This window comes from Chelon labrosus, assembly GCF_963514085.1.
Source record: "Chelon labrosus genome assembly, chromosome: 11".
In the NCBI taxonomy this organism is placed as follows: Eukaryota; Metazoa; Chordata; class Actinopteri; order Mugiliformes; family Mugilidae; genus Chelon; species Chelon labrosus.
Window position 1 is genome coordinate 24,816,210 of NC_140344.1, and position 23,454 is coordinate 24,839,663.

At 46.3% G+C, this 23,454-nt stretch overlaps 1 protein-coding gene across 1 annotated transcript in view; it reads left to right on the plus strand.

Moving 5' to 3' along the window:
* The window catches only part of znf423 (zinc finger protein 423), a 137,898-nt gene that overhangs the window by 45,486 nt on the left and 68,958 nt on the right, over nt 1-23,454 (plus strand). Inside the window, exons 4-17 of the mRNA XM_084555210.1 lie at nt 15,829-16,006; nt 16,991-17,115; nt 17,368-17,449; nt 17,557-17,632; nt 17,776-18,056; nt 18,148-18,431; nt 18,546-18,926; nt 19,042-19,223; nt 19,928-20,467; nt 20,587-20,737; nt 20,900-21,454; nt 21,547-21,731; nt 22,276-22,703; nt 22,980-23,193. Of these exons, the coding sequence (XP_084411336.1) occupies nt 15,829-16,006; nt 16,991-17,115; nt 17,368-17,449; nt 17,557-17,632; nt 17,776-18,056; nt 18,148-18,431; nt 18,546-18,926; nt 19,042-19,223; nt 19,928-20,467; nt 20,587-20,737; nt 20,900-21,454; nt 21,547-21,731; nt 22,276-22,703; nt 22,980-23,193 (3,662 nt within the window). The remainder of the gene's footprint in view (nt 1-15,828; nt 16,007-16,990; nt 17,116-17,367; nt 17,450-17,556; nt 17,633-17,775; nt 18,057-18,147; nt 18,432-18,545; nt 18,927-19,041; nt 19,224-19,927; nt 20,468-20,586; nt 20,738-20,899; nt 21,455-21,546; nt 21,732-22,275; nt 22,704-22,979; nt 23,194-23,454) is intronic.

The following is a 23,454-nucleotide window of genomic DNA, read 5'->3' on the forward strand; positions in this document are numbered from 1 at the left end:
ATGTGTGTAAGTGTTTTTTGTTGTTGTTAAATGATCATGGGGGCATGCATGTTTCTTATTCATGTGTGGCTTGGGCAGGTACGTATCACTGGGAGAAGAAATAAAGTACAACCTGAGAGAAAGTTTGTTGTTTGTTTTCTATAATCGCCAACATTTGGTTCATATTGCAGCAAAACATCGCTGACATGATGTTGTGTCACTGACATCTGAAAGCCATTAATCATGGCATACCTTCAGCTGTATTCAATCTGCCACCATCTTTGCCTCTGCAGTCTAAAGCCTCAGACTACAGGAGTTGTAAAAGCCTAACCAAACCTGCAAATGGGTTGCCTTGCACATTTAAGCATAAACTTCTCAGATGCACCCCTTCCTCTTCTTAAATTCAAACATCTGGGGTATTCTCGGCCTACGCAAGGTGTCTATTCTTAACTGCAGGTGATTTTTTAACTGTCAATTTTAATATCCATTAACAGTGATACAGTAGCTAACGTTAGCCTCAAGGGCCAGAGCATTTAGTGTTGCTTGACAACGCCGCCAGCTACTCTTTGTCCCCGTAGGCTTGTCACTCTAATTGGCTACGGCGATAGTACGGACATCCGCATTGTAATATCCTAAATATCAGACATGTTTGGTATTAATGTGCCAGCGGTCCTGCAGATTTATGAGTGGACCCTCGTATTACCACATAATCTGAGCTGAGGAAGGGAGGTCAGGGCTGGGTTTGTCTTCTGGTTGTAGAGATGGACGAATCAAGGTATAAATTAGTCCCTAACTCCTGTATATCCATGAATTAAAGAGGCTGGAACTATAGGCTTGTGAGACCTGTGTTCAGTTAATTACGCTTGCAAGTAATGGTTTCTTAATTGTCAGTTTTTGTTTTTATTTGATTCATTATTTCAATTTATAAAACGTCAGAGGAAAATGCTGCAATAGTGTCAAGATACGCAAAAGTAAATCGGAGAAGCTGAAACATAAGAACGCTCTGCGATTAACTTAATGAGTTACCTGATACAATTGGTTCATTATTAAATTATTTTCACTAAATGTTCTTTGAATTGACTAATTGTCACGGTACTACGCACAGTTAACTGAGTTCAGGTGAGAGAAATCAATCATTGATAGGTGTGCAGAAACCAATCCAGGCTGCATGTTGTTTCCTTTGAGATATATTTATTTTCAGTATGAATGTTTGTGTATGATCAAAACTAAGTGAACATTTTGTATGTAGGCCTTTCTTCAGTGTGCGTTCTGCGCGTTGCGTGCATGCTTGTGTGTTCATGCGTGCCTCTGCTCCCAGCGTGAATCTCAGAATTGGGGTTAAGGAACAAGAGAATTCCTCCTTCGTATTCCCTCTCTCCTCTCCTCCCATCTCCTTGCTCTCCCTCTGTCTTTGTTTTGTCTCTCTCTGCCTCACCCGGGCAAGTGGGATGTCTTTAAAATATTAACCAATCTGCTCTTCATTTCTCAAATACGATATAAAACACTCTGCTAAATAAGTCAGGAGCGAGGCCTGCAGAGGGAGCGCAGCGAGAAGGGGGCGCTGGAATAAACAACAAATCAACACAAACAACAATGAAGAGAAGGAAAGATGAAGGGGGCATGAGCGGGGGGAGGGAGGGAGGGGGGAGGGAGGGCTGGAGAAACTCTTATACTGCATTAGCCAGCGTGGCTCTATCCTCTGTTCATGCACCTACACATCAAGCACTATCTCCATATTAATTCCGCTCATTTTAGTTTTACTTTTTTTAAAGTCTCCCGAACTCTCGAAGTCTCATCTGTCTTTTTTTTATTTTTTATATATATATAAACCTTGTCCACTATTTCCCCACTCCAATGAGAGCAACTCAAGGCAACTCAAGTGGAGTATTACACGGCACTCGGTCGGCTCAGTCAGGCCTTCCTTCTTTACCTTTGCCTTGCTGTTGTCTGTAGAGAGCACTCCTTCCCCTCTTTTCTCTTTTTCCTGGGCTAGTGTTGAGGCTGTGTTTGATTTTGATGGGGGAATGGGTGGCGGTAGCGGGCATTTGGGGGTTTCGGGCGGTAGGGTGAGAGGATATTTCTCCCCCACGTCGGCTGCCAAGCCGCGCGGCCTGCGAGCGAGCAGATAAAATTGAGCGTGAGTGAAGAAGAACTGCTCGGTGCTTGTGTAGAGAGATTTGTATGCGCCCGTGTTTTGAGTGTATGTGGGTATTTGGTGTATGTGTGTGTTAGGGAGTTTGTCCTCTGAGAATAGTATGTGTGTGTGTTGGGGGGGGGGGGGTGTCGTGACAGCTGCAGTGGGGGGGCTGGGAGGCTGACTGCTTGCTGGCTGATAAGGGGGGGGGGGGGGGCTTCACATCAGAGACGTAACAAGAAGACTAATATTTCTGCAGAGCAACGCGCTCACCCACACACACACACACACACACACACACACACACACACACACACACGAGTGTACCGGAGCTCATAGGAGAGAAGCAGTGGGAGAAAAAGTTAAAGAAAGCTAGATAGGGCTGTGGGACGCTCTGTGAGTTTTAGATTTAGATTGTGTGTGTGTGTGTGTGTGTGTGCATTGTAGGAAGCGTGGATTCACACTGCTTAGAAGGAGAATCAGAAACACACAGCAGGGACGTGTGCATTTGTTATACTGTACATGTGACTTTATTATCGACAGACAAGATCTGATTCATCAATCTGGTTGCAGGGTAATAGGGGGCATAGACAGGCCACAAGAGCTGTGATTGGTCCGCTTGGTAGCAGCGTGTTTCCGCTTTAGTATTTCCGGCTTCTCCTTGTCCATCTCCGCAATTTTCTAATTATTTGTTTTGGATCAGCGAAGAAGAAAGGTTACGAGGAAAGGTTAACCGAGGAGGTTCGGCGATACAGACGTTTGTATGAGTCGAAAGTTTCAGTCGCCACTGTTGAAAGTGAAGCAGGAAGTAGAAAACGACACAGCACCGACTAGTGTTTGTTACAGAGCGAGCCAGACTGACGAGAGCACAAGTATAAATGACATCTGTGTCCCGCAGTAGCCTGAATGAGGCTTAAAGATAGACCTAACCCCTTAACCCCTTAACCCCTAGGGCTGGGTGTAAAGATTTCATGCCATGATCAGCAACACACCAGATATTTTTACTCGGCCTAGCAACATACACTATATTACCAAAAGTATTCGCTCACCCATTCAAATGATCAGAATCAGGTGTTCTAATCACTTGGCCTGGCCCCAGGTGTATAAATTCAAGCACTCAGGCATGCAGACTGTGAAACAAGACATTTGTGAAAGAATGGGCCGCTCTCAGGAGCTCAGTGAATTCCAGCGTGGAACTGTCATAGGATGCCACTTGTGCAACAAATCCAGTCGTGAAATTTCCTCGCTCCTAAATATTCCACAGTCAACTGTCAGCTCTATTATAACAAAATGGAAGCGTTTGGGAAAAACAGCAACTCAGCCACGAAGTGGTAGGCCACGTAAAGTGACGGAGAGGGGTCAGCGGATGCTGAAGCGCATAGTGCAAAGAGGTCGCCGACTTTCTGCACAGTCAATTGCTACAGAGCTACAAACTTCATGTGACCTTCAGATTAGCCCAAGTACAGTACGCAGAGAGCTTCATGGAATGGGTTTCCATGGCCGAGCAGCTGCAGCCAAGCCACACATCACCAAGTGCAATGCAAGGCGTCGGATGCAATGGTGTAAAGCACGCCGCCACTGGCCTCTAGAGCAGTGGAGACGCGTTCTCTGGAGTGATGAATCACGCTTTACCATCTGGCAATCTGATGGACGAGTCTGGGTTTGGAGGTTGCCAGGAGAACGGTACATTTCAGATTGCATTGTGCCAACTGTGAAATTTGGTGGAGGAGGAATTATGGTATGGGGTTGTTTTTCAGGAGCTGGGCTTGGCCCCTTAGTTCCAGTGAAAGGAACATTGAATGCTTCAGGATACCAAAACATTTTGGACAATTCCATGCTCCCAACCTTGTGGGAACAGTTTGGAGCGGGCCCCTTCCTCTTCCAACATGACTGTGCACCAGTGCACAAAGCAAGGTCCATAAAGACGTGGATGACAGAGTCTGGTGTGGATGAACTTGACTGGCCTGCACAGAGTCCTGACCTGAACCCGATAGAACACCTTTGGGATGAATTAGAGCGGAGACTGAGAGCCAGGCCTTCTCGACCAACATCAGTGTGTGACCTCACCAATGCGCTTTTGGAAGAATGGTCAAAAATTCCTATAAACACTCTCCTCAACCTTGTGGACAGTCTTCCCAGAAGAGTTGAAGCTGTAATAGCTGCAAAAGGTGGACCGACATCATATTGAATTCTATGAGTTAGGAATGGGATGGCACTTCAGTTCATGGAATGAGTAAAGGCAGGTGAGCGAATACTTTTGGTAATATAGTGTATGTGTATAACATCAGCGATGGCTCAATTCCACTAAACCAGCATCCACAATACTATGACCTGAGACACAAACACAATGTAAGTGTAGTCAGTGTTACTAATTATACGTTGTTAACCTGCTGTGACTCTTCTAATGTAATGTAATGTAAAAGCTAACCAAATCTTTAGTGATTTAGTGATTTAAATTTTTTTTTAAAGAGCGGGTCACATTAAATGCACCCTTTGCCAGAGGACAGTCACATACTCCTCATCTACCAACACCGGGTTTTGTTAACGTCCCTCCTGCTTACTCACCTTCACGTGCCACACTCGTCCTCTCCTAACGCTACCACACCAGCCTCCGTTAAATCTGTTCCAGTGGCATAATGTGTTTTTCTCTTCCTCTTTCCTGATGTAATAATAGCCCCCACCAGTCCTTAATTATTCATATTTTAGTAATACAATCCAAGTTAACGGTTCAAACATTAGTACATAATAAAACTCCCGAGGCTTTGCTTTTAATTTAAATCCTCCGTTTAAATTAATTTTGGGGCATGCTTGTGCTTTTAGCTTGCTCCTCCGCAGAGGGGAGGGGAGGAGGGGAGGGGGGGGGGGAGAGCTGGGAAAGAGACAGAGGAGAGAGAGAGAGATGGAGGAATCAGGGCTTGCTCGGGGAGATGAATCTGCTGCAGGTGGGAGAACAGCCACACAGGTGTGATACAGAGGAGTGGCTTGAAGATTCTTTAAAGCTCGCACTCGCATATCTGCTAAAACTGTTTTCACCTGTCATAGTAACAGAACGAACATCCGTCATTTAGCTTATCGTTTCAGAAGTCCATAATCCAGTTAGGTCTTAGGTAGCAGAGGACAACCAGGTGGACGCTGACGTATGGAGGGAGTGTGGTAACGAGGAGGTGAAGTGAGCGATGTTGGAGAAGGATGGAGAGATACAGGGGTTGAGGGAAAGAGGGACAAACATAAAGGGGAGGGGGGGGGGGTAAAGAGATTAGTGGTCGTGATGCAAGGGGGGGTCCCCTCTAAAGGCACGAAGGCACAATGAAGCCAGTCAGTCAAAGAGGCATTTCCATTCCTCTGCTCTCAGCGCTCTATTAGGCTGTTTGTGTCCTCTGTCAGTGATGTGTGGGAGACAGAAGTAGAGTTTGCCTCTGCTCATGTTCTGACTTAATGTTGTGTGTGTGTGTGTGTGTGTGTGTTCAGCTGCGTGTCTACAGCTACGTGTGTATGTGTGTGTGTGTTTGAAGTCAGTGTGGTGCTGTACAATAGTTTGTGTCCCAGAGCAATCCGCTTTTCTGCTGCGGAGACCAACCAGTCAGTGGTCTCCATTGATCTGCACCCTTTCACCACAGACACTCCCAACCCCACTGTGTGTGCGCGTGTGTGTGTGTGTGTGAATGCATGCCATTTTCTGTGTGTGCGTTCGCATGCACGAGTGTTTTCACGACACCCCGTTTTCGTGACCTTCACCTTGGTGTTAACATATATTTTTCACTTTTGCATTTTATGATAGAATGTGTGTGTGTGGGTGCACGCGTCCGCTCCTCGAGGCATCTCAGTGTTGTTTTGTGTCTTTGTGTGTGTGTGTGTGTGTGTGTGTGTGCGCGCCTCTTCCTTTTTTGTTTTTTTCCTGTTGGGCAGTCACAGTGGGGAGAAGAAGGTGATGAGGTGTGTGTGTGTGTGTGTGTACGTGAAAGAGAGCAATTTACCCTCAAAACCCTCCTTCATTCCACAGCAATGCGTGGACTACACACACACTCACACACACTCACACACACACTTTTGCACATGGCTCAGCTTGGCGGATGCAGGTTGTAATTACGGGACCCCCTGGCCTTTCTCTTTCTGTCTTTCTCCCTCGCTGCCCTGCCGACCTCTCTCCCCCTTTGATCTGTTTCATGTCACCAGCTCGAACACACACACACACACACACACACACACACACAAACACACACTTTTTTCTTATCAAATCCACCTTTGTTTCTGCCTGCGCGTCCCTCCCCGTGTGTCTGAGCGCTGCTTTTTGTTGCAGTCAGTGTGTGGTCTTTAAATCACTCAGGAGCCTCTTTTCTGGACACTTTGTTTTGAAACCTCCACTTCTCTACCATGACACTGAACTTGGGATTATTTCCTGTCGAACTGTGTGTGTGCGTGTTGGCCTAAGTATGTCTTTTTGTCTGCATGCGTTTTGATAAGCGAGTGGAGTGTGTTGTGAAAGCGCAAAAGCTTCTGCAGCTTCTGATGTTCTGCAAAACACAAACACACAGCAGTACGACTACTACTGTGCTTAAGCTCACATTTGTTTGTCTGCCTCCTGGAATTTCATGATATCTCGTGTCATTCTGTGCAAATTTTCCTTGTGCATCCATCACTGAGTCTTGCCTTTCGTATATTATAGTGTTGTAGTTTTGTCATTCTATGCCTCCCCTGCCTGCCCTCGCCGCATCTTCTTCACCTCCCTCACCTTTTTCTTCTCTTCCTCGTCCTGTCTGTCCTTGACCCTGAACTTGTAATCTTGTCCCTCTCAAGGGAGGGAAAGCTTTAACACACGAGTAAGTGCTAGACAGCACATTCATGAAAGAGATGAGGCGACCTAGCGTGCTTTACATCTGTATTTATCCATGTTTTGGTGGTGTCGTTATTAATGCACATCATTGGTCCCGTATGGTACAGACTCTCCTACTCAGCGTAATTAAAGGCTGTTCATCTACAAAACTATAAATTCAATACGTCCATGCTTCTTGTTGAGGCCTTCAGATCAAATAGGCAGAAAGGCTTTTGCCAACTTGATCTTGTTGCATTTAAAGCTTTAGTTTACTAGCCTTTTGTCTTCTCTGTATTAAATAATGATATTCTGATATTTTTTGCATTTAAGCAAAAAGCAAAAAAAATAAATACCTGAACATTCAAACTCCTGCGGTAAAATAAACTAAATAACCTGTGTTTTTGCTTCCTTATTTTGCTTTAGTTGTCATTAGTTAGCGTTCTGTTTATGCATATTACTTTCTGGTTGCAGTGTGTCAGTGTCTATCCCACTGTGCATTCTCTCTCTCCCTCCGTCTCTCTTGCCGTCTGTGCTCGTAATCCCTGAGTGTGTCAGTAATGGCAGGTCCAGGTGTTCTGCTCTGCTCTGCTCCTCCCCTGGGGACTCCTCTTCAGTGTGTATATGTGTGTGTGTGCGTATATTCCTCTCATGGGGGGTTTTGGAGCTGTGAGTAGGGGGCTGTCCAGGATCTCGTTCTCCAGAAGGGAAGGGAGGGAAGGGGAGCGTTGGGCTGGAGGTACCCGCCTCTCGCAGCTTGCTCTCGGGCTCCCCTTGGGCACAAGAACCCCCCCCCCATCCCCCACCACCACCACCACCACACCTCGTCCCTTTTCCTGTGGGACTTCCGAATCCTCGTCTCTTTCTCCCCTCATTCTCTCACCATCTCTCTCCTCAAAAAATTATCTCCTGGCAGCTTACGCTCGAGCTGTTTTCCTCGAGATGGAGATGCTTTGTAAGCGTTGTTAAAGTGCTGCTTGTGTGTGTATTTGCGCTGCACACATACATATATGATGATGTGTGTGTTTGTTTACCTGTGCATATGTGTGTGTAACAGTGTGTTTTGAGCAGCGAGCTCCAGCTGCCTACATCACTTATTTATAGGTCCCACGTACGCCTAGGTGAATGTGGGAGGACTTTTTGTGTTTGTGTGTGTGCGTTTGCGTGAGTAATATTGTTGATACATCAATCACATCCATTTATAGCAGATGCAGTTTGTTTAAAATGATGAATGCACACACAACCCTATGCGAGGCTCCCGCTAAACACTAATTAACCGTTATTATTCACAAGGTGGCACTAATAATGCTTTGAAATATAACTCGGGTGTTATTATTCATAACTTTGTGTGTTTTTACAGTTATGTGGGTACGTCTGCGCGTTTCAGTAAACATCCAAGAGCCTCTTTACGTGCACGAGTGTGTGCGTTTGCGAGCGAGTGTGCCTGAGTGCGTGAGAAGTGTGTGTGCGTGCTCATGTGTGACTCAGGTGAATGTGTTTCTAGGTTAGCGAGCGGTCTGCCAGTCCACCAAACCTCATTCTTATAAATAGATGATATAGCCGCCGGCATGCACACAATGGGATCGTACCACTGCGAGCGCGCGCGCGTTTGTGTATCTACGCATGTGCGTTCGCGCAAACCCATGTGTGCATAGGCAGCGTACTGTATGTGTGCGTTGGCATGGTGTTGTTGTTTACCTAACACTCCTGCCTGACAGCTGGTTCTCGTTTCTGAGTGAACAAACAGCGGACAAGATGGACAGAGAGGAAGACAGGGATGATGAAGGAGGAGGAGGAGGAGGGGGAGGATGCTGCACAGGGGATAGAACCACTAACCCTCGCCAGTTTGGGTGTTTCTGGAGGTGAAGGATAGATGGGGAGTGAATATTCAAAGGAATACGGGAGAGGGCGAGATAAAAGGCTCGTTGAAAAAAAAAAAAAAAAGAAAGTTAAATGTGGTTAGAGGACGCAGATGCCAGCCCTACCACATGGTGTATGTTTGTGTGTGTGGGAGAGACGGACTATGTGTGTTCATGACTCGTTCTTTCACTTCGTCTATGAGTGATTTTAACGTACTGCTCATTTAGATTTTTGATTTTTAGTGGAAACTTTTTTACTAACAGACAGCATTTCCAATCTTATTGGGTGTTTGTATATCATCAGTGATTTGATTTCCTTATAATAACATTTAATGCTTGCGTTTCGTCTCTGGCAAAATCCGAAAATTATTTTTACATATCTATTAAAAGCTTATTTAACAATTTAATCACGCCGCTGACAGGACCGTATTCCCTCGACTTGACTACTAGAAGCCCCGCTGACATTTTAAAGCGTCTCTGTATGTCGTTCACCGTTCGATGTTTGTATACACTGTATTCTGCCGCGTGGTAGGGACAAACTTGTCATCTGCCAGCCCACTGTCCACCCACCCCCATCCTTAGCCCCCTGCCCCTAACCTTCTGCCCTCGAAACACACTTGCACGCACACACAAATGCGCACTGCCCATATGGAGCAGTTGGCGCCCAAAAGGGTCCAAAGCAGCCGGACCCATTCCCAGGGCAGGAGGTGAGGGTCCCCGCAGCCTGCTCGGAGTGTGTGAATGCATGTGTCCATCCATCGTGTCCTCATGGGCCCGAGCCCCGGACAGACTGCCGCATCGTCCTTTCTGTCTGTCCTCTCTGTGTGTGCAGCATAGTGTGTGTGTGTTTGTCTGTCCCAACAGACTGCGTCCCATGTGAGCTGCAAGGACAGCAGCAGAGGACTGTGGCTCCTCCAAGCATAAGCCCTGCGCATATGCGTGCACGGCTTCACCCAGTTAACATCGAACCATATTGAGGATTCATATTGCTGTTGTGTGTGTGGGTGTGTATGCGTGTGTGTCTCCCTACAAGATCATGCCAGACACTGGTCACTCGTGAAGACTTTATCCGAGTATGAAAATGCATCCCTCGCCGCATTGTGTGCAGCAGAGTGAATTCTTGTTCTTACTTTACCCACTGCCACGTTAGATAGACTACGCAACAGGTAGTTTCAGCCAAACAATCTGAGTGGCCAAAAAAAAAAAAAACTTCCAACTGTGCAATTCTCATAATGCATGGCAACCAGTAAGCTAAGCACAGCTTACTGGTTGCCATGTCAACGCGTATGGTAATCACAGAGCCAGGTAGGGATCTTTTTTTCTTCTCTCATGTGTGGCCATCCCAGTACAGTGTGTTAGGTATTTGGGGGAAAAAAAAAACCCTTCAGGTTATTCTCAGCACAATGAACAGGTTATTATGTATGTTATGTTGCTGTCAGGTCATGCATTACACCAAAATGAACTAATTAACAGCCTTCTGATAGCCTCTCCGTAAATATTGTGGCTCTTATTTGTGCATTCCACCCTCTTAAAACGCACAAAAGACCCAAACTGTGCAATTTATTAGAGAAATGTTACTCCAGATTTTGGCCGTTCCCATCAGAACAATTACCACCGTCTATTATTTTAACCTGCAGGATGTTCTTCACAAGAAAATAAAGAGAGATTTGGAGAAATTATGAATTGCTAGCTGCATGGCATCTCTGCTTTTCATCAAACTTAACTCCGCATTGAATATTGAATTGTGCTCTAACTGTGTTTGCATGTGTGTGTGTGTGTGTGTCTGTGTGAGACGGTGCAAGCCAGAATGAGTGTGTGCTGGGCTGCCCAGAGTGAGCCAAGGGTGGAAGTTGTTTTTCTGCCCCCTGTGGTGAGTCTGGGGCTGTGTATGTGTGCACGCCTGGGGCAGCCTGGGGCCATCGGAGGGGGCCTTGGGAGCGGTGGAAGGAAGGATGAAGCGAGAGAGAGAGGGATGGAGGGATGGGAGGTCAGCAGGGGTCTCGCAGGGAAAGGTGCAGGTCTGGGCCGATGGCCAACCAGGAAGGTGGAGAGGAGAGGTGGATGGTCAGATGGGGGGGAGGAGGGGCGGTCGGAAGAAAGAAAGCAGGGAGAGGAGGAGAGAAGTAGAGAAAGGCAGGTTGATAGGGAGATAAAATTTGAGCAGGTGAACTGCTAAAGCCAGGATGAATACATTTATTCATGTTGGGACGAAGTCACATAGCAGTCATAAAATAAATATGTGGGTTTGGAATAACAGCGCTGTTAGCATCACCACTTTTTGTGTTTAAACTTATTCTAAAAGTTATAGTAAAACTCTTGGTAATCGGATAGATCTGAGAATATGACATGAACCTAAATCTGTCTTTTGTTCAAATACACATTTTTCCTCACATGACACATAATTGCAGGTTTAGTTTAACAGACGACTGTTAGCTTTTCGCGCCATTCGTTTATGGTGTAAATTCAGAACTGTCTGCGCGTAGCCGTAGGTCGGAGGAAGATTTAGCTCTTGTAGTAGCAGCTCTGGGACCCGAAACCCTTTTGCTGCTACCAGCTGAGCTCCTTTGATTCAAACATGAAAGCAATGTAAAAGGGAGAAAGCGTGACATGCGTGGATTGTATTTCCATTTTAGGCATCGGCCCTTTGAATTTAGTAATTCCCCATCACTTCATAGCCTTGTATTTAGCAGTAATGTGGATGTTCTGTGCGTTATTCCTAACGTACAGAGTCGAAATAGTTGAGTTGCTAATCATCGTGTGCGCGGCTAAAGTTTCTTTTTATAGTTTCCTTATTATAAACTGTGCAGCTTTCATATAATTTCCCTTTGTGTGACAGCTATGACAAACTTACTGAGTTTGGGTGGGGGGGGAGTCGACGGGGGTGGCAGAAACATAAAGGGAAATTGATCAGCATGTGTGTCTCTTCATTAGAGTGCTTCACCAAGGCTGTGTCCTCCACACGTTCCCTCACTGTCTGGCCTATTAGAGAGACATGCAGGGAGTGTGAGTGTGTGTTGTTTGCATGTGTGAGTTTGTGTGTGTGTGTGTCCGTCGTTGCAGGTAGTCTCAGGCGGTCCGTGTAGTTACTTTCTGGTCTTTTGCGTTTTTTACTACCGACCCCTGGATCGTCTCCCCGCCTCTCCTCTTCTCTCCTCTCCACTTTTTTTTTTTTTACATATTTTTTTGTCTCCTCTTTCATCCCGCCATCTTTTCTTTCTCCTCTGGAGTTCAGAGTCTGTCCATCTGGAACATCTCTCCCCCCTCTCCTCTCCCTCAGTCCCGTCCAGGCCGAGACACAGGGGTGAAGGCCAACACCAGTAGGGGAGAAACTGTCGGAGAGACGGAGGGACAGAGGGAGAGATGTCAGTGCTATAATGAGTAACAACATGAAAGGTGACGGAGGGAGGGAGCGAGGGAGGGAGGGAGGTAGTGGAAGAGAGATGAAGACAGAAGAGGAGAGGGACTGCTGAGGACAGAGGGAGGGATGAAGAATAGAGGGAATGGATGGGAAAGGAGAAGACTGCAGAGTGAGAGATAAAGCGGGAGCGGAGCGGCTGGGGCCCCGTGGTCCACTCTGCTCCGCTTGTTCGTTTTCATTCGCCAGAGAAGAAGAGAAAAGGGGGGAGGAGGAGGAGGAGGAGACGGGGGGAGGAACAGCGTGTGTCGGCGTCCGCCTGCTCCTGCCTGTTCTTCTCTTCTTTTTTTTTTTTTTTTTACAACACTTTCTTTTCCCTCCTCCAATCCCCCCTCCCTCAACCAGCCATCCTCCTCATCTTCTCTCCTCTCGAGGATTCTTCTCTAATTTAACTTTTCATTGAAATTTTCTTCGCTCCCCCCCTCCCCTTCCTCCATCCCTATCCTCCAGTTTCTCCCAGTTTGCCATTCGGCCTTGTCTTGCCAGGTCCCCTCGTGGCCGACTGACAAAGGCGCCGTTAAAAAGCCGTGTGATCCTCCATTTTAGCGCCAGCCACGCTAGTCAGAGGATTAGGGCTCTTTAATGACGCTAATCTCTCCTCCCCTTCTTTCTCAACATCCCTCCTTCCTCCCCCCCCTCAAAAAGTGATTTCTCCCTCTTGCTCTGACTGAATCTCTGTAGTGCAATCTCCCCCCTTCCCGTAGTCTCTCCTCAGCCCACTTTCCCACCTCAGAAACATTACCATTTAACTGACTCATACTGGTGTGCCTGTAATGATCCACATGTGTCCACACCAGCACTGTGAACAAACACTTTCATTGTTTTTTTTTTGTGTTTTTGTTTATTTACTCCCTCTTCTTTACTACATTTCTATCTTGTCTTTGAGATTTTTTTGTTCTTTTAGCTCAACAGCAACCACACACACGCACACTCACACACTCTTTATTCTTACACGACGCCTGTTTGACAAAGTCAAGAGAAAGAGACGAGGTGAGAGGGTGCAGCAGCCGAGTTTGAGACGGCTTCACTAATCTTTCTCAGGCCTGTGCCCTGTTGTGTGGGCAGCAGGGGGTGTCTGGATTGGCATTTTATAGACACACTGTATTTTAGCGCCGGCCTTTACTCCATGCAGATGGTGCATTTATTTTTTTTTATTTTTTGTAGACTGCCTTTTAATTCAGTCTTCTGCCTCATAATCGTCTATAGATTGGAGACCAGTGTTTTAGGACGAACAAACTTTTATCAGCTTGCTTTAACGGTCTCTTTATGACGGCACAGTCCAGTTTATGATGCCTAACTCATCTGCACTGGCATCGGATGTATTGTTGTGTCTCATTTAAATGATGTTGTTGCACATTTACGGTGATTTCAGACTTAAACGGCGGCCAGTTGAGACAGATTTAATAAAAATATCAAACCCGCCAAGACACATACAACAGTGCTGCATCCAAATTTGCACACAATCAAAATCAAGTAGACAGATTTTTGGAAATCTGTGGAAATAAAACACTGGTAATGGATAAATTCTGCCACTCTTGTAAGTGAAAGTGACATTTTTCAGAATAATCACAACCAGAATTCTACTTTCTGCTTTCTTTCTGTCCTCCTCAAGTCTTCTCTACTCTTAATTCATCACACATATTCTGATTTACGAGCGTGCGCTGATTTATACTGGCTGCGTGCACAGCTCTAGAGTCGCGTATGGTCCGTCACCACTTCTTCTTCATTTCCTCATCCTCCCGACTTCTCCTCCTCCACACTGAAACCTGTCCTCCCTGAATTTACATGCGTTAGGCACGGGACGACTATGTGGTTAAGAGACACCACCTCGTTCTTGCTCTACCTTCAAATGCAGAGCGACGTAGTAAGACCCCAGATTGTTTTTCCTGTAGCTCACCTAAGAAGGGAACAAGTAATCTATTTTGTGTCTTCCACTAGTCTTCTCTTCTAATTCACTAATTATTCATTCCTTTTTATCCTCTATGTTCCTCCAATACACTAATCTGTGTTTGCTCATGTACTTGGCTCTAGAACAAAATATTATTTGCTTTTCAACTTGCCACCGTATCCATGCACCTCTTCATATCCTTCTTCCTTCCCTCCATCATGCTCCTATCTGTCTCTCTCTCCCTCTCTCCTCCTTTCACTTGCCTTGCTTTTAGGCTTCACGTTGATATCTCTATTCCCCTTATTTTCTTAAACCCTTTTTTTTTTTTCATTTTTTATTATTTTCCTTCTTGCTCCCAGTCAAATTTATAATTCAATGCGTTTACAGTTTTTTTTTTTTTTTTTTTTTTTTTTTTTTTTAAACCCCGGCCCCCCTGCAGAGTTCTATTTGCTCATCGCAGTGCCTACATTTTCCCCGCGATCGATTCATCACAAGAATCTGTTTTCCACCCCCTCCCAGCAAGGTGTAATACACAGTAGACTCGACACGCACGCACGGAAGGCTGTGGTAGGAGTTGGTGGAGGTAAAACGGTGTGTGCTTTGGAGCGGTTTTTCTAAAATTATCAGGAGAAGCCTCTCTCCGCTGCACACAGTCTCTGTTTGCGTTGCAAGAGCGTTGAGCTTGCGGTGAATTTTGGCGCATGTGACGTTCCCCCTCTTCTTTCCGTCCGATCATTCTAGTTCTTAGAATGTTCTTATTTCCTCTCTTTGGTTTGTTGCTGGCCTAGCTGATTTAGCTCACGGATCAAGGCAAACAGCCTCCCCTCGCCTCTCTTCACCTCCTCTCTCCTTTACATTTTTCAGGCAAATGCTAAATAGCCTCACTGTGCTGCTTCGCAGAGCGCACAAAGAAGAACAGAACAATATCAAGCATTATTCAGCCCCCTCTTTTGTCGCCTCAAATCCATTCTGAAGTGTCTATTAAAGGAGTCGTGGCCTTTTTGTCGCCTCTGTTCCAGACTACACAGGAGGGGGAAAAAAAATGGAAAGAGAGCAAAAAAAAAAGGAAAAAGAGCAATGCATAATCTCCTATGTATGACAGATAAAGGGAGTGAATATCGCCATCTTTCCGCTCTGCTCTCCACATCTCCTAATCGCTTTTCCGACGTTTCAATCTGCCAAGGCCCTAATGAAAATATGATGAGGCGGATCTATGGTCCTTGGGGACGGATGGAGGGAGGGGAGGGGAGGGGAGGTGAGGGGAGGGATGGAACGAGAGATGGCTGCAGAGGGAGGATGAAGGGAGAGAAAATACACTCTGTCCTTATTTCTGGGCTCCGTCGGGGATACATAGTTCTTGGAGCTTTCTATTTAGATGTTGCTACTGCCGGAGAGTGTCTCTCTCTTATGTTTCGTTCTCTCTCTTTATCTCTGCCATCCTCATTTTCCTTCGGTATGTGTGTGTGTGTACAAGCAGGATAAATGTGTTTATTTTTTTGTTTATACCCTCTTTTTTTCTCATTCGAACTCCCACAGGCCGCATCTCCCCCCTTTTGCCTTCCAAGAAAGATGCAGCTTCTTCTTAATCATTGTAATACTCCCCGTTTTACCCCCACTTTCTCTGTCTGCGCTCACCTGTCTCTTCATTCTTTATTTGTTCTTCTGCAGCAGCGTGCGGAAGTTGTGTTTGTGTTGTCGTGATGCAGATAAAATGATTTTTTTTTTTTTTATGCGTTTCTCCGTCAGATGGTGAGGATGACCCAGCGGGGCTTTCCTGGGTGCCTTCCTCGCCCTCCAGTAAAGATGTGGCGTCGCCTTCGCAGATGCCCGACGGTTGCTGCGACCTTGGCATGGCCACCGGTGGCGAAGAGGAAGGGGGCGCGGGTCTGCCGTACCCCTGCCAGTTCTGTGACAAGTCCTTCAGGTACCAAATTCACATTAATGGTTCCCCAAGTTGCTGCAGGCAGGTGCCGCCTCATTGGACCCAAGTGCTCCGTGTATTGTAGACAATAACACCCATGTCATGTTTGGATGTTTAGCCGCATCCCCTCATCTCACTCATGAATATCAGTGTGTACGGGAGTAAGCTGTATTCTCAATATTACCATGGTAACACTAAGGCAAACAGTGAAGGGGATGAGGTGAATACATTTCTCACTAACCTCTCCAGGGACCAAGTCAAGACCCATTTTAAGAACAGCTGTTGCACACACACACACACACACCACAGAGTCATCATCATCATCACCTGTACCACTTGTTCTACCAAGATGTCCTCTATGTTAGTCTTTATTTTTAGATGAGGGTTAATGCTCACGTAGCAAAAAACAGCAGGATCCTTTTAATCTGTTAAATCATTTAATGACATATCAGATACACTGATCAGCCACAACATTATGACCACAGACAGGAGAAGTGAATAACATTGGCCATCTTGTGACAATTCAGTGTTCTGCTGGGAAACTTTTGGACCTGGCATTCATTCATGTGGATGTTACTTAGACATGTAGCACCCACCTAGACCAGACCAGGCACCCCCACCCCATAGCAATGACACTCCTTGATGGCAGCAGACATCCCCAGCAGGATGCAGCGTGAAAACATAAAGAACAGCACAAGGTGTTGACCTGGCCTCCAAATTCACTAGATCCCAAACTGATCAAGTATCTGTGGGATGATCCACAGAGGCCCATAGGACCCAAAGGCCCCCACTAGTAATATTTTGTTGCCAGACACCACAGGACACCCTCAGAAGTCCCATGTCCATTCTCTGACGAGTCACAACTGTTTTGGAGGCACAAGGGAGACCTACACAATATTAGGAAGGCGGTCATAATGTTATGTCTGATCAGCGTAACGATTCTTATAATGAGTCTTCATGTCCTCATCTCCTCCCGATCATCCTCAGCCGTCTGAGCTACCTGAAGCGCCATGAGCAGATCCACAGCGACAAGCTGCCTTTCAAGTGTACCTTCTGCAGCCGTCTCTTTAAACACAAGAGGAGCAGAGACCGCCATGTTAAACTCCACACAGGTATAAGGAAGCATTGTGTCTCCTGTGCATCATTGTTCTGATTTATTTTCCCTCTCAGTCTTTAAGTTTTTGTCACTGCTGTCTCCTGCTAAATGTGTTGGATGTGTACTGAAGTAGGACTAGAGGGTCTTTAAAAACTAGCAAAAAAGGAAAACATCAGATTTAGACTTGTGTTTTTTTTTTAGGATGCATCATTTTTAGAAAACGTCTATGTCTAGTAATTATCTCTGATCCAACTTTCAAATGGTGCAGGAGATAAGAAGTATAGCTGTCAGGAGTGTGAAGCTGCGTTCTCTCGCTCTGATCACCTGAAGATTCATCTCAAGACACACAGGTAACCGCTTCTGAACTTGTTATCGGGATATCTGTACAGAGAATTGGTTTTGATTTAAACCTAATTTTCCAATATGCTTTGGCTGTTTTATTTCTATTTCCATCCAGCTCCAGCAAACCGTTTAAGTGCAGTGTGTGTAAGCGTGGCTTCTCCTCCACCTCGTCACTGCAGAGCCACATGCAGGTAAATAATTTTTTACTAAAACTCGTCTTTATGCTACTGCTCCGTTGCTTCTTATTTTGACAATTACTCAATTACGTCCCAGAAATGATTTGACTTTAGGCCTCAGCTTACTGGATAAAAGTTTTAATTCCTTACTCTGTCAGGCTCACCGTAAGAACAGAGAACATCTTGCACTGAGGAGCGAGCGAGATGGTGTAAAGAAGGCGGCGGGAGGAGAGGGTGACCTGGAGCAGGACCTGTATATGTGTGATTACTGCGAGGAGACGTTCAGCCAGACCGACGAGCTGGAGAAACACGTCCTGACCAGACACCCCCAGCTGTCTGACCGAGCGGACCTGCAATGCATCCACTGTCCTGAAATATTTCTAGATGAGGCCTCGCTCCTCACGCATATTGAAACCCAGCACGCCAACCGCAAACACAAGTACTGCAGAGCTTCACTGTTAAAAGTTAATCTTCATTGAGAATTTCACAGGAGTAGAACTTCATGTTTTTTGCCTTTTCTCTGTGCCCAGATGTCCCGTCTGTTCAGAACAGTTCCCGTCTGTGGAGGATGTCTACTGCCACCTAGACAGCCATCGTCAGCCGGACTCCTCTAACCACAGCGCCGCCAGTCCCGACCCACCACTGGGCAGCGTGGCCTCGATGAGCTCAGCCACTCCTGACTCTAGTGCCAGTCTGGAGAGAGGCTCGACACCCGACTCCACGCTAAAGCACAGCCAGGGTAGTGAACGAGGTCGCAGAAGACTCCCTGATACTGTGGAGGACATGGGGATAAGCCTGAGTCATCAAGGAGGAGGTACGGTAGTCACTTACCTACAGAATGTCTTCAGTTAATAGTTCTTCTTAGTTTAAATGCCTCAGCTGCCTTTATGTATTTCTAAAGTACCATTTTAACTGTCCGTCTCAACAGGTGGGGGAGGGCACTGGGGTAAATTGACGTACTCCTGCCCTTACTGCTCAAAGAGAGACTTCCATAGTCTGGCTGTGCTGGAGATCCATTTGAAGACCATCCATGCAGATAAGCCTCAACAGAGCCACACGTGTCAGCTCTGCTTGGAGACTCTGCCGACGCTGTACAACCTCAATGAACACGTTCGCAAAGCTCACCGCGGCAGTGGCGGAACCGTCAGCGCAGCGGCGGCAGCATTTCCTTTGCTGCAGTTCACTAACGTCACAGCATTCCACTGCAACTACTGTCCAGACATGTTCGGGGACATCAACTCTCTGCAAGAACACATCAGAGTGTCCCACTGCCTGCCTGGTAGCATCATGGCAGGATCCACCACATTAGGTGTGTTTAAAATGAGACTATGGCGAATGCATTGCGTGTGTTGTATCGAGAGAAAGGTCAGATAAATGCTGAGGAATAGTCTTATTGATGTAACTTCTTAATTCCTCCGTCCTAGAGGGGAACCATGCCTTCTTCTGCAACCAGTGCTCAATGGGATTCCTGACAGAGTCTTCATTGACAGAACACATTCAACAGACACACTGCACATCTGCTACAGGCGGCGGGTCTGCATCTGGAGGAGGGGTGGCCAAACTGGAGTCTCCTGTACTGCAGGCTGCATCTCAGTCCTTCATGGAGGTGAGAATCAAGAGCAAGCATTGCTTTTTAAAAAAAAATAAAAAAATATGGTTTTAATTGGAGTTGATGAGAACTGAGCTGAGAGAACAAAATGTAAAATGCCCACATATTGCTAATCAGTTGTTGACCTGATTAGGAGCAAGTTGGCTCTTATTTAATTAATCACTCTGAGTTATGTAAGAAAATATCTTCGCTAACTTTTTTGGAGTTATTTTCCGTCTTGAGTCTGTGATTAATGAGTTTTCAGAAAGTGTGAGTAGCTGCACAAGACGTGACTCATTTCACCCCTTCACCCGCAGTCCATGCTGTGTTCAGAAAAATAATTGGATTTGGACAGGAGTTAATACTAAATGTATTTTTGTTTTCTGTTTTATCGATTCACCGGAATTGGACGACAGTTTTATTCACCAGAAAGCTCTCTTTTATTGCAACATGCTATTTTGTGTGACCGTCACTGACAAAAATTCTAGCCACAGATTCCTATATTCTTAAAACTTGACTTTGATTTAACGGCTCAAAAGTGACGTATTAAACCTCAGTTTTAAATGTGAGCTTGCAAAGATATTGGTTTATTCTTGGATGTCTCTTCTTCTTTTTTTCCAATATTTCACTCTACGTGGACTAAAAAGTAGTCTAACTCAATCATTATATGTCAATGTAGAGTCATTTTCTAAAAAAAGTAAAGAGTTATTGTCCATGTACAGGTTTACTCCTGCCCTTACTGCACCAACTCTCCTATCTTCGGCTCACTCCTCAAGCTCACCAAGCACATAAAGGAGAACCACAAGAACATCCCGCTGGCCAACAACAAACGGCAGGCGAAGGTCGCCGACCTCAGCCCCGCCTCCTCCGACGTCGAGATCTCCTCTCCGAAACGCCACAGACTGGGAGGGGACTCCACCCCGTCCATTGGGAGCAACGGGGATTATCCGTGCAACCAGTGTGACATGCGATTTGCTAGCTTCGAGGGTTTCCAGACACACCTTAAATCACACCTGGAGATGCTGCTGAGGCGCCAGTCCTGTCCCCAGTGCAACAAGGAGGACTTTGAATCCCAGGATGCGTTGCTTCAACACCTGACAGTGCACTACACCACCACGTCCACCCAGTATGTGTGTGAGAGCTGCGATAAACAGTTTTCCTCAGTGGACGACCTGCAGAAACACCTCCTGGACATGCACACATTTGTCCTGTACCACTGTACTCTCTGTCAGGAGGTCTTTGACTCAAAGGTGTCCATACAGGTAAATACCACAGCCTCCTATAATCTCTTGTAACTTACCAAAGGTTCCGTGTTATTTTTACCAAGACACAGAAGGTTCTTACACTGAATTGCTTCTTTCTTTGGCCTTCTTTCATTCAGGTGCATTTGGCAGTGAAGCACAGCAATGAGAAAAAGCTGTTTCGCTGCACAGCCTGTGCCTGGGACTTCAGGAAGGAGGCAGATCTTCAGCTTCACGTTAAACATAATCACCTGGGTCAAAGGTCAGGCCTCCCCGGGGGTCTCGGCGCAGGTATGGTACACCTCTGCTGGGATCATGGCTCATTTTCATGGGAAAAGTAAACCAGACTGTGGAAAAAAATAAATAATAATCATGGTGTAAAGCAGAAAAAGATTCTGCAGTGTTGACTTGATTAAACTTCAAGATGCATATGTAACCTTTTTTGTCTCACAGGGCTCAAGCCACGGAAGTGCATCTTCTGTGGGGAGACGTTTGGGACAGAGGTGGAGCTCCAGTGTCACATCACCACGCACAGCAAGAAGTTCACATGCCGCTTCTGTGGCAAATCTTTCCACGCCATCTCCCTGCTGGAAAGACACCTGCGAGAAAAGCACTGCATCTTCGATGGCGGCAACATCACCGGCAACGGAGGCGGCACGGGGAGCAGCGGGAGTCAGAACGGGACGCCCAACGGGCTGGCGCAGTCCTCCAAACGAGGAGGCGGAAGCGGGAACGGAGGCGCAGGAGGAGTTGAAAGAGCGACGGTTGCGGCCGCCGAACAGGCCGACCTGCAGAACATGTTGCTCAAGGGCGGGGTAGCGGGAGGAGCATCAGGCCACGGAGGAGATGCAGTCAACAGCCACGAGGCAAGCGGAGGTGAGGAGGAGCTGGACAATTCAGAGCCCATGTACGCTTGTGATATCTGCGGAGCGGCGTACACCATGGAGTCCCTCCTGCAGAACCACCGGCTGCGTGACCACAACATCCGGCCGGGAGAAGATGATGCAGGTAAGTGCTGTTTTTAAGAGAACGCTTTTTAAGAGGCTGTTTATTTCCTCATTGTTCTATTAATGATTCTACCTTATAATTACGTGTTCCAGGTACGCGAAAGAAAAAGGCAGACTTCATTAAAGGGAACCACAAGTGCAACGTGTGCTCCAGAACATTCTTCTCTGAGAGCGGGCTCCGTGAGCATGCTCAGACGCACCGGGGCCCCGCCAAACACTACATGTGTCCAATATGTGGCGAGCGGTTCCCCTCTCTGCTAACACTCACTGAGCACAAGGTACTGCTCTCCATCCTGTCTATGCATGCGCGTGTTCTTGTCTTTTGAAGTATTTATGGCTCAACATGTAATTTACAGCTTTAAAGAGAGAAAAAAAAGAAAGAAAGAGAAAATGTGCTGTAGAGGGAAAGTCCTCCCAGGTATAACAACACAGGAGTCTGTGTAGCTGCATGTGTTTGCTTTTCTCTTGTGTGACATATTTTGTTGTTTTCCGTTTGTGTACCTGTCTTTTGATCATGAAACATCTTTGGCTGCTTTGAATATAGACGTAAAAAATATTAGATTGTCCTAAGAGAAGCAATTTGTGCTGCATCAAACTTCAGGAAAAATCTTGGTGCAAAAAAAAAAGGATTGTGTAATCCTGCTTCAGCCAGTTATGACAGGAACAATGTCTTATTATGATTCTGTAGAGATCTCATAATACCTTTATATTAATGCATTAATGCATCATAATGATTCATTATTTAGTTGCTCCTCTGTGCTTTAATAAAAGATACATTCAAGCATGTGGTATTAATATTATCTCTATATCCCCTCTCTCCAGGTGACCCACAGTAAAAGTCTGGACACAGGAACCTGTCGGATCTGTAAGATGCCCCTGCAGAGTGAGGAGGAGTTTATAGAGCATTGCCAGATGCACCCTGACCTCCGCAACTCCCTCACCGGCTTCAGGTGCGTTGTTTGCATGCAGACCGTCACGTCCACCCTGGAGCTGAAGATCCACGGCACCTTCCACATGCAGAAGCTTTCCACCGGCTCCACACTCGGAGGAGCTGGAGGAGGAGGAGGAAGCGGGAACGGTGGAGCAGGTGGAGGGAACGGCTCAGCCTCTTCATCCCCTAATGGGCAGCTGCCACAGCATAAGCTGTATAAATGCGCATTCTGCCTAAAAGAGTTCAAGAACAAAGGCGAGCTGGTGAAGCTGGATGTCAATGGACTGCCTTACGGCCTTTGTGCTGGTTGCATGACGAGGTAGGTTGCCATCTCAACCCAGTAAATAACCATGTGTGTTTAAAATCAGCAATAGCGTATAGGTATGGAACTGAAGTCTGCTTCCAAGTGTTATCTTATTAAAATAACTGACTGTTCCTGCCATATTCTAAAGACAATAATACTGTCAGGAGACATTAACCACTTGAGGAATTTGGAAACTTGGATTTCACTGCTCTCTATCAGTTAGACGCGGGTCAATTCAGAAACTCTTGTCAACAAATTATCTTAAACGGATCATATGCTCAATCAAATCAGGGGCACCAACGGCCAGAGTCCCAATCAGGGAGGAGCTCTCACGCCAGGAGACACGCAGGGAGAGAAGACCTTGGTCGGGCTGAGGTGTCCGGAGTGTGGGGTGAAATTCGAAAGCCTGGAGGACTTGGAGAGCCACGTCCAGACCGATCACCCCGAGGTCAGCCCCGAAACCAGTGCAACAGGGAAGAAGGCCGAGGCTTCACCTGCACCTAAGGTGAGACACGGTAGACAAAGATGAGAGAGATGTCTTCTGTCAGTGAAAACAACTCAAGCATTTGACATTGTTACTAAGATAGGAGCGTGAATAGATATAAGAAGCATCTCTGGATATTGAGATGTCGTGCTCCTGGCATCGTGGCCGGCATTGCATTTGAAACTTGAACAACATTTAACAGATGGAGACATTTTCAGGAGTACAAGAGTCTCCTGCTGAACTGTATGTTTGCATGAGGTGTGTGCGTGTGTGTGTGTTGGT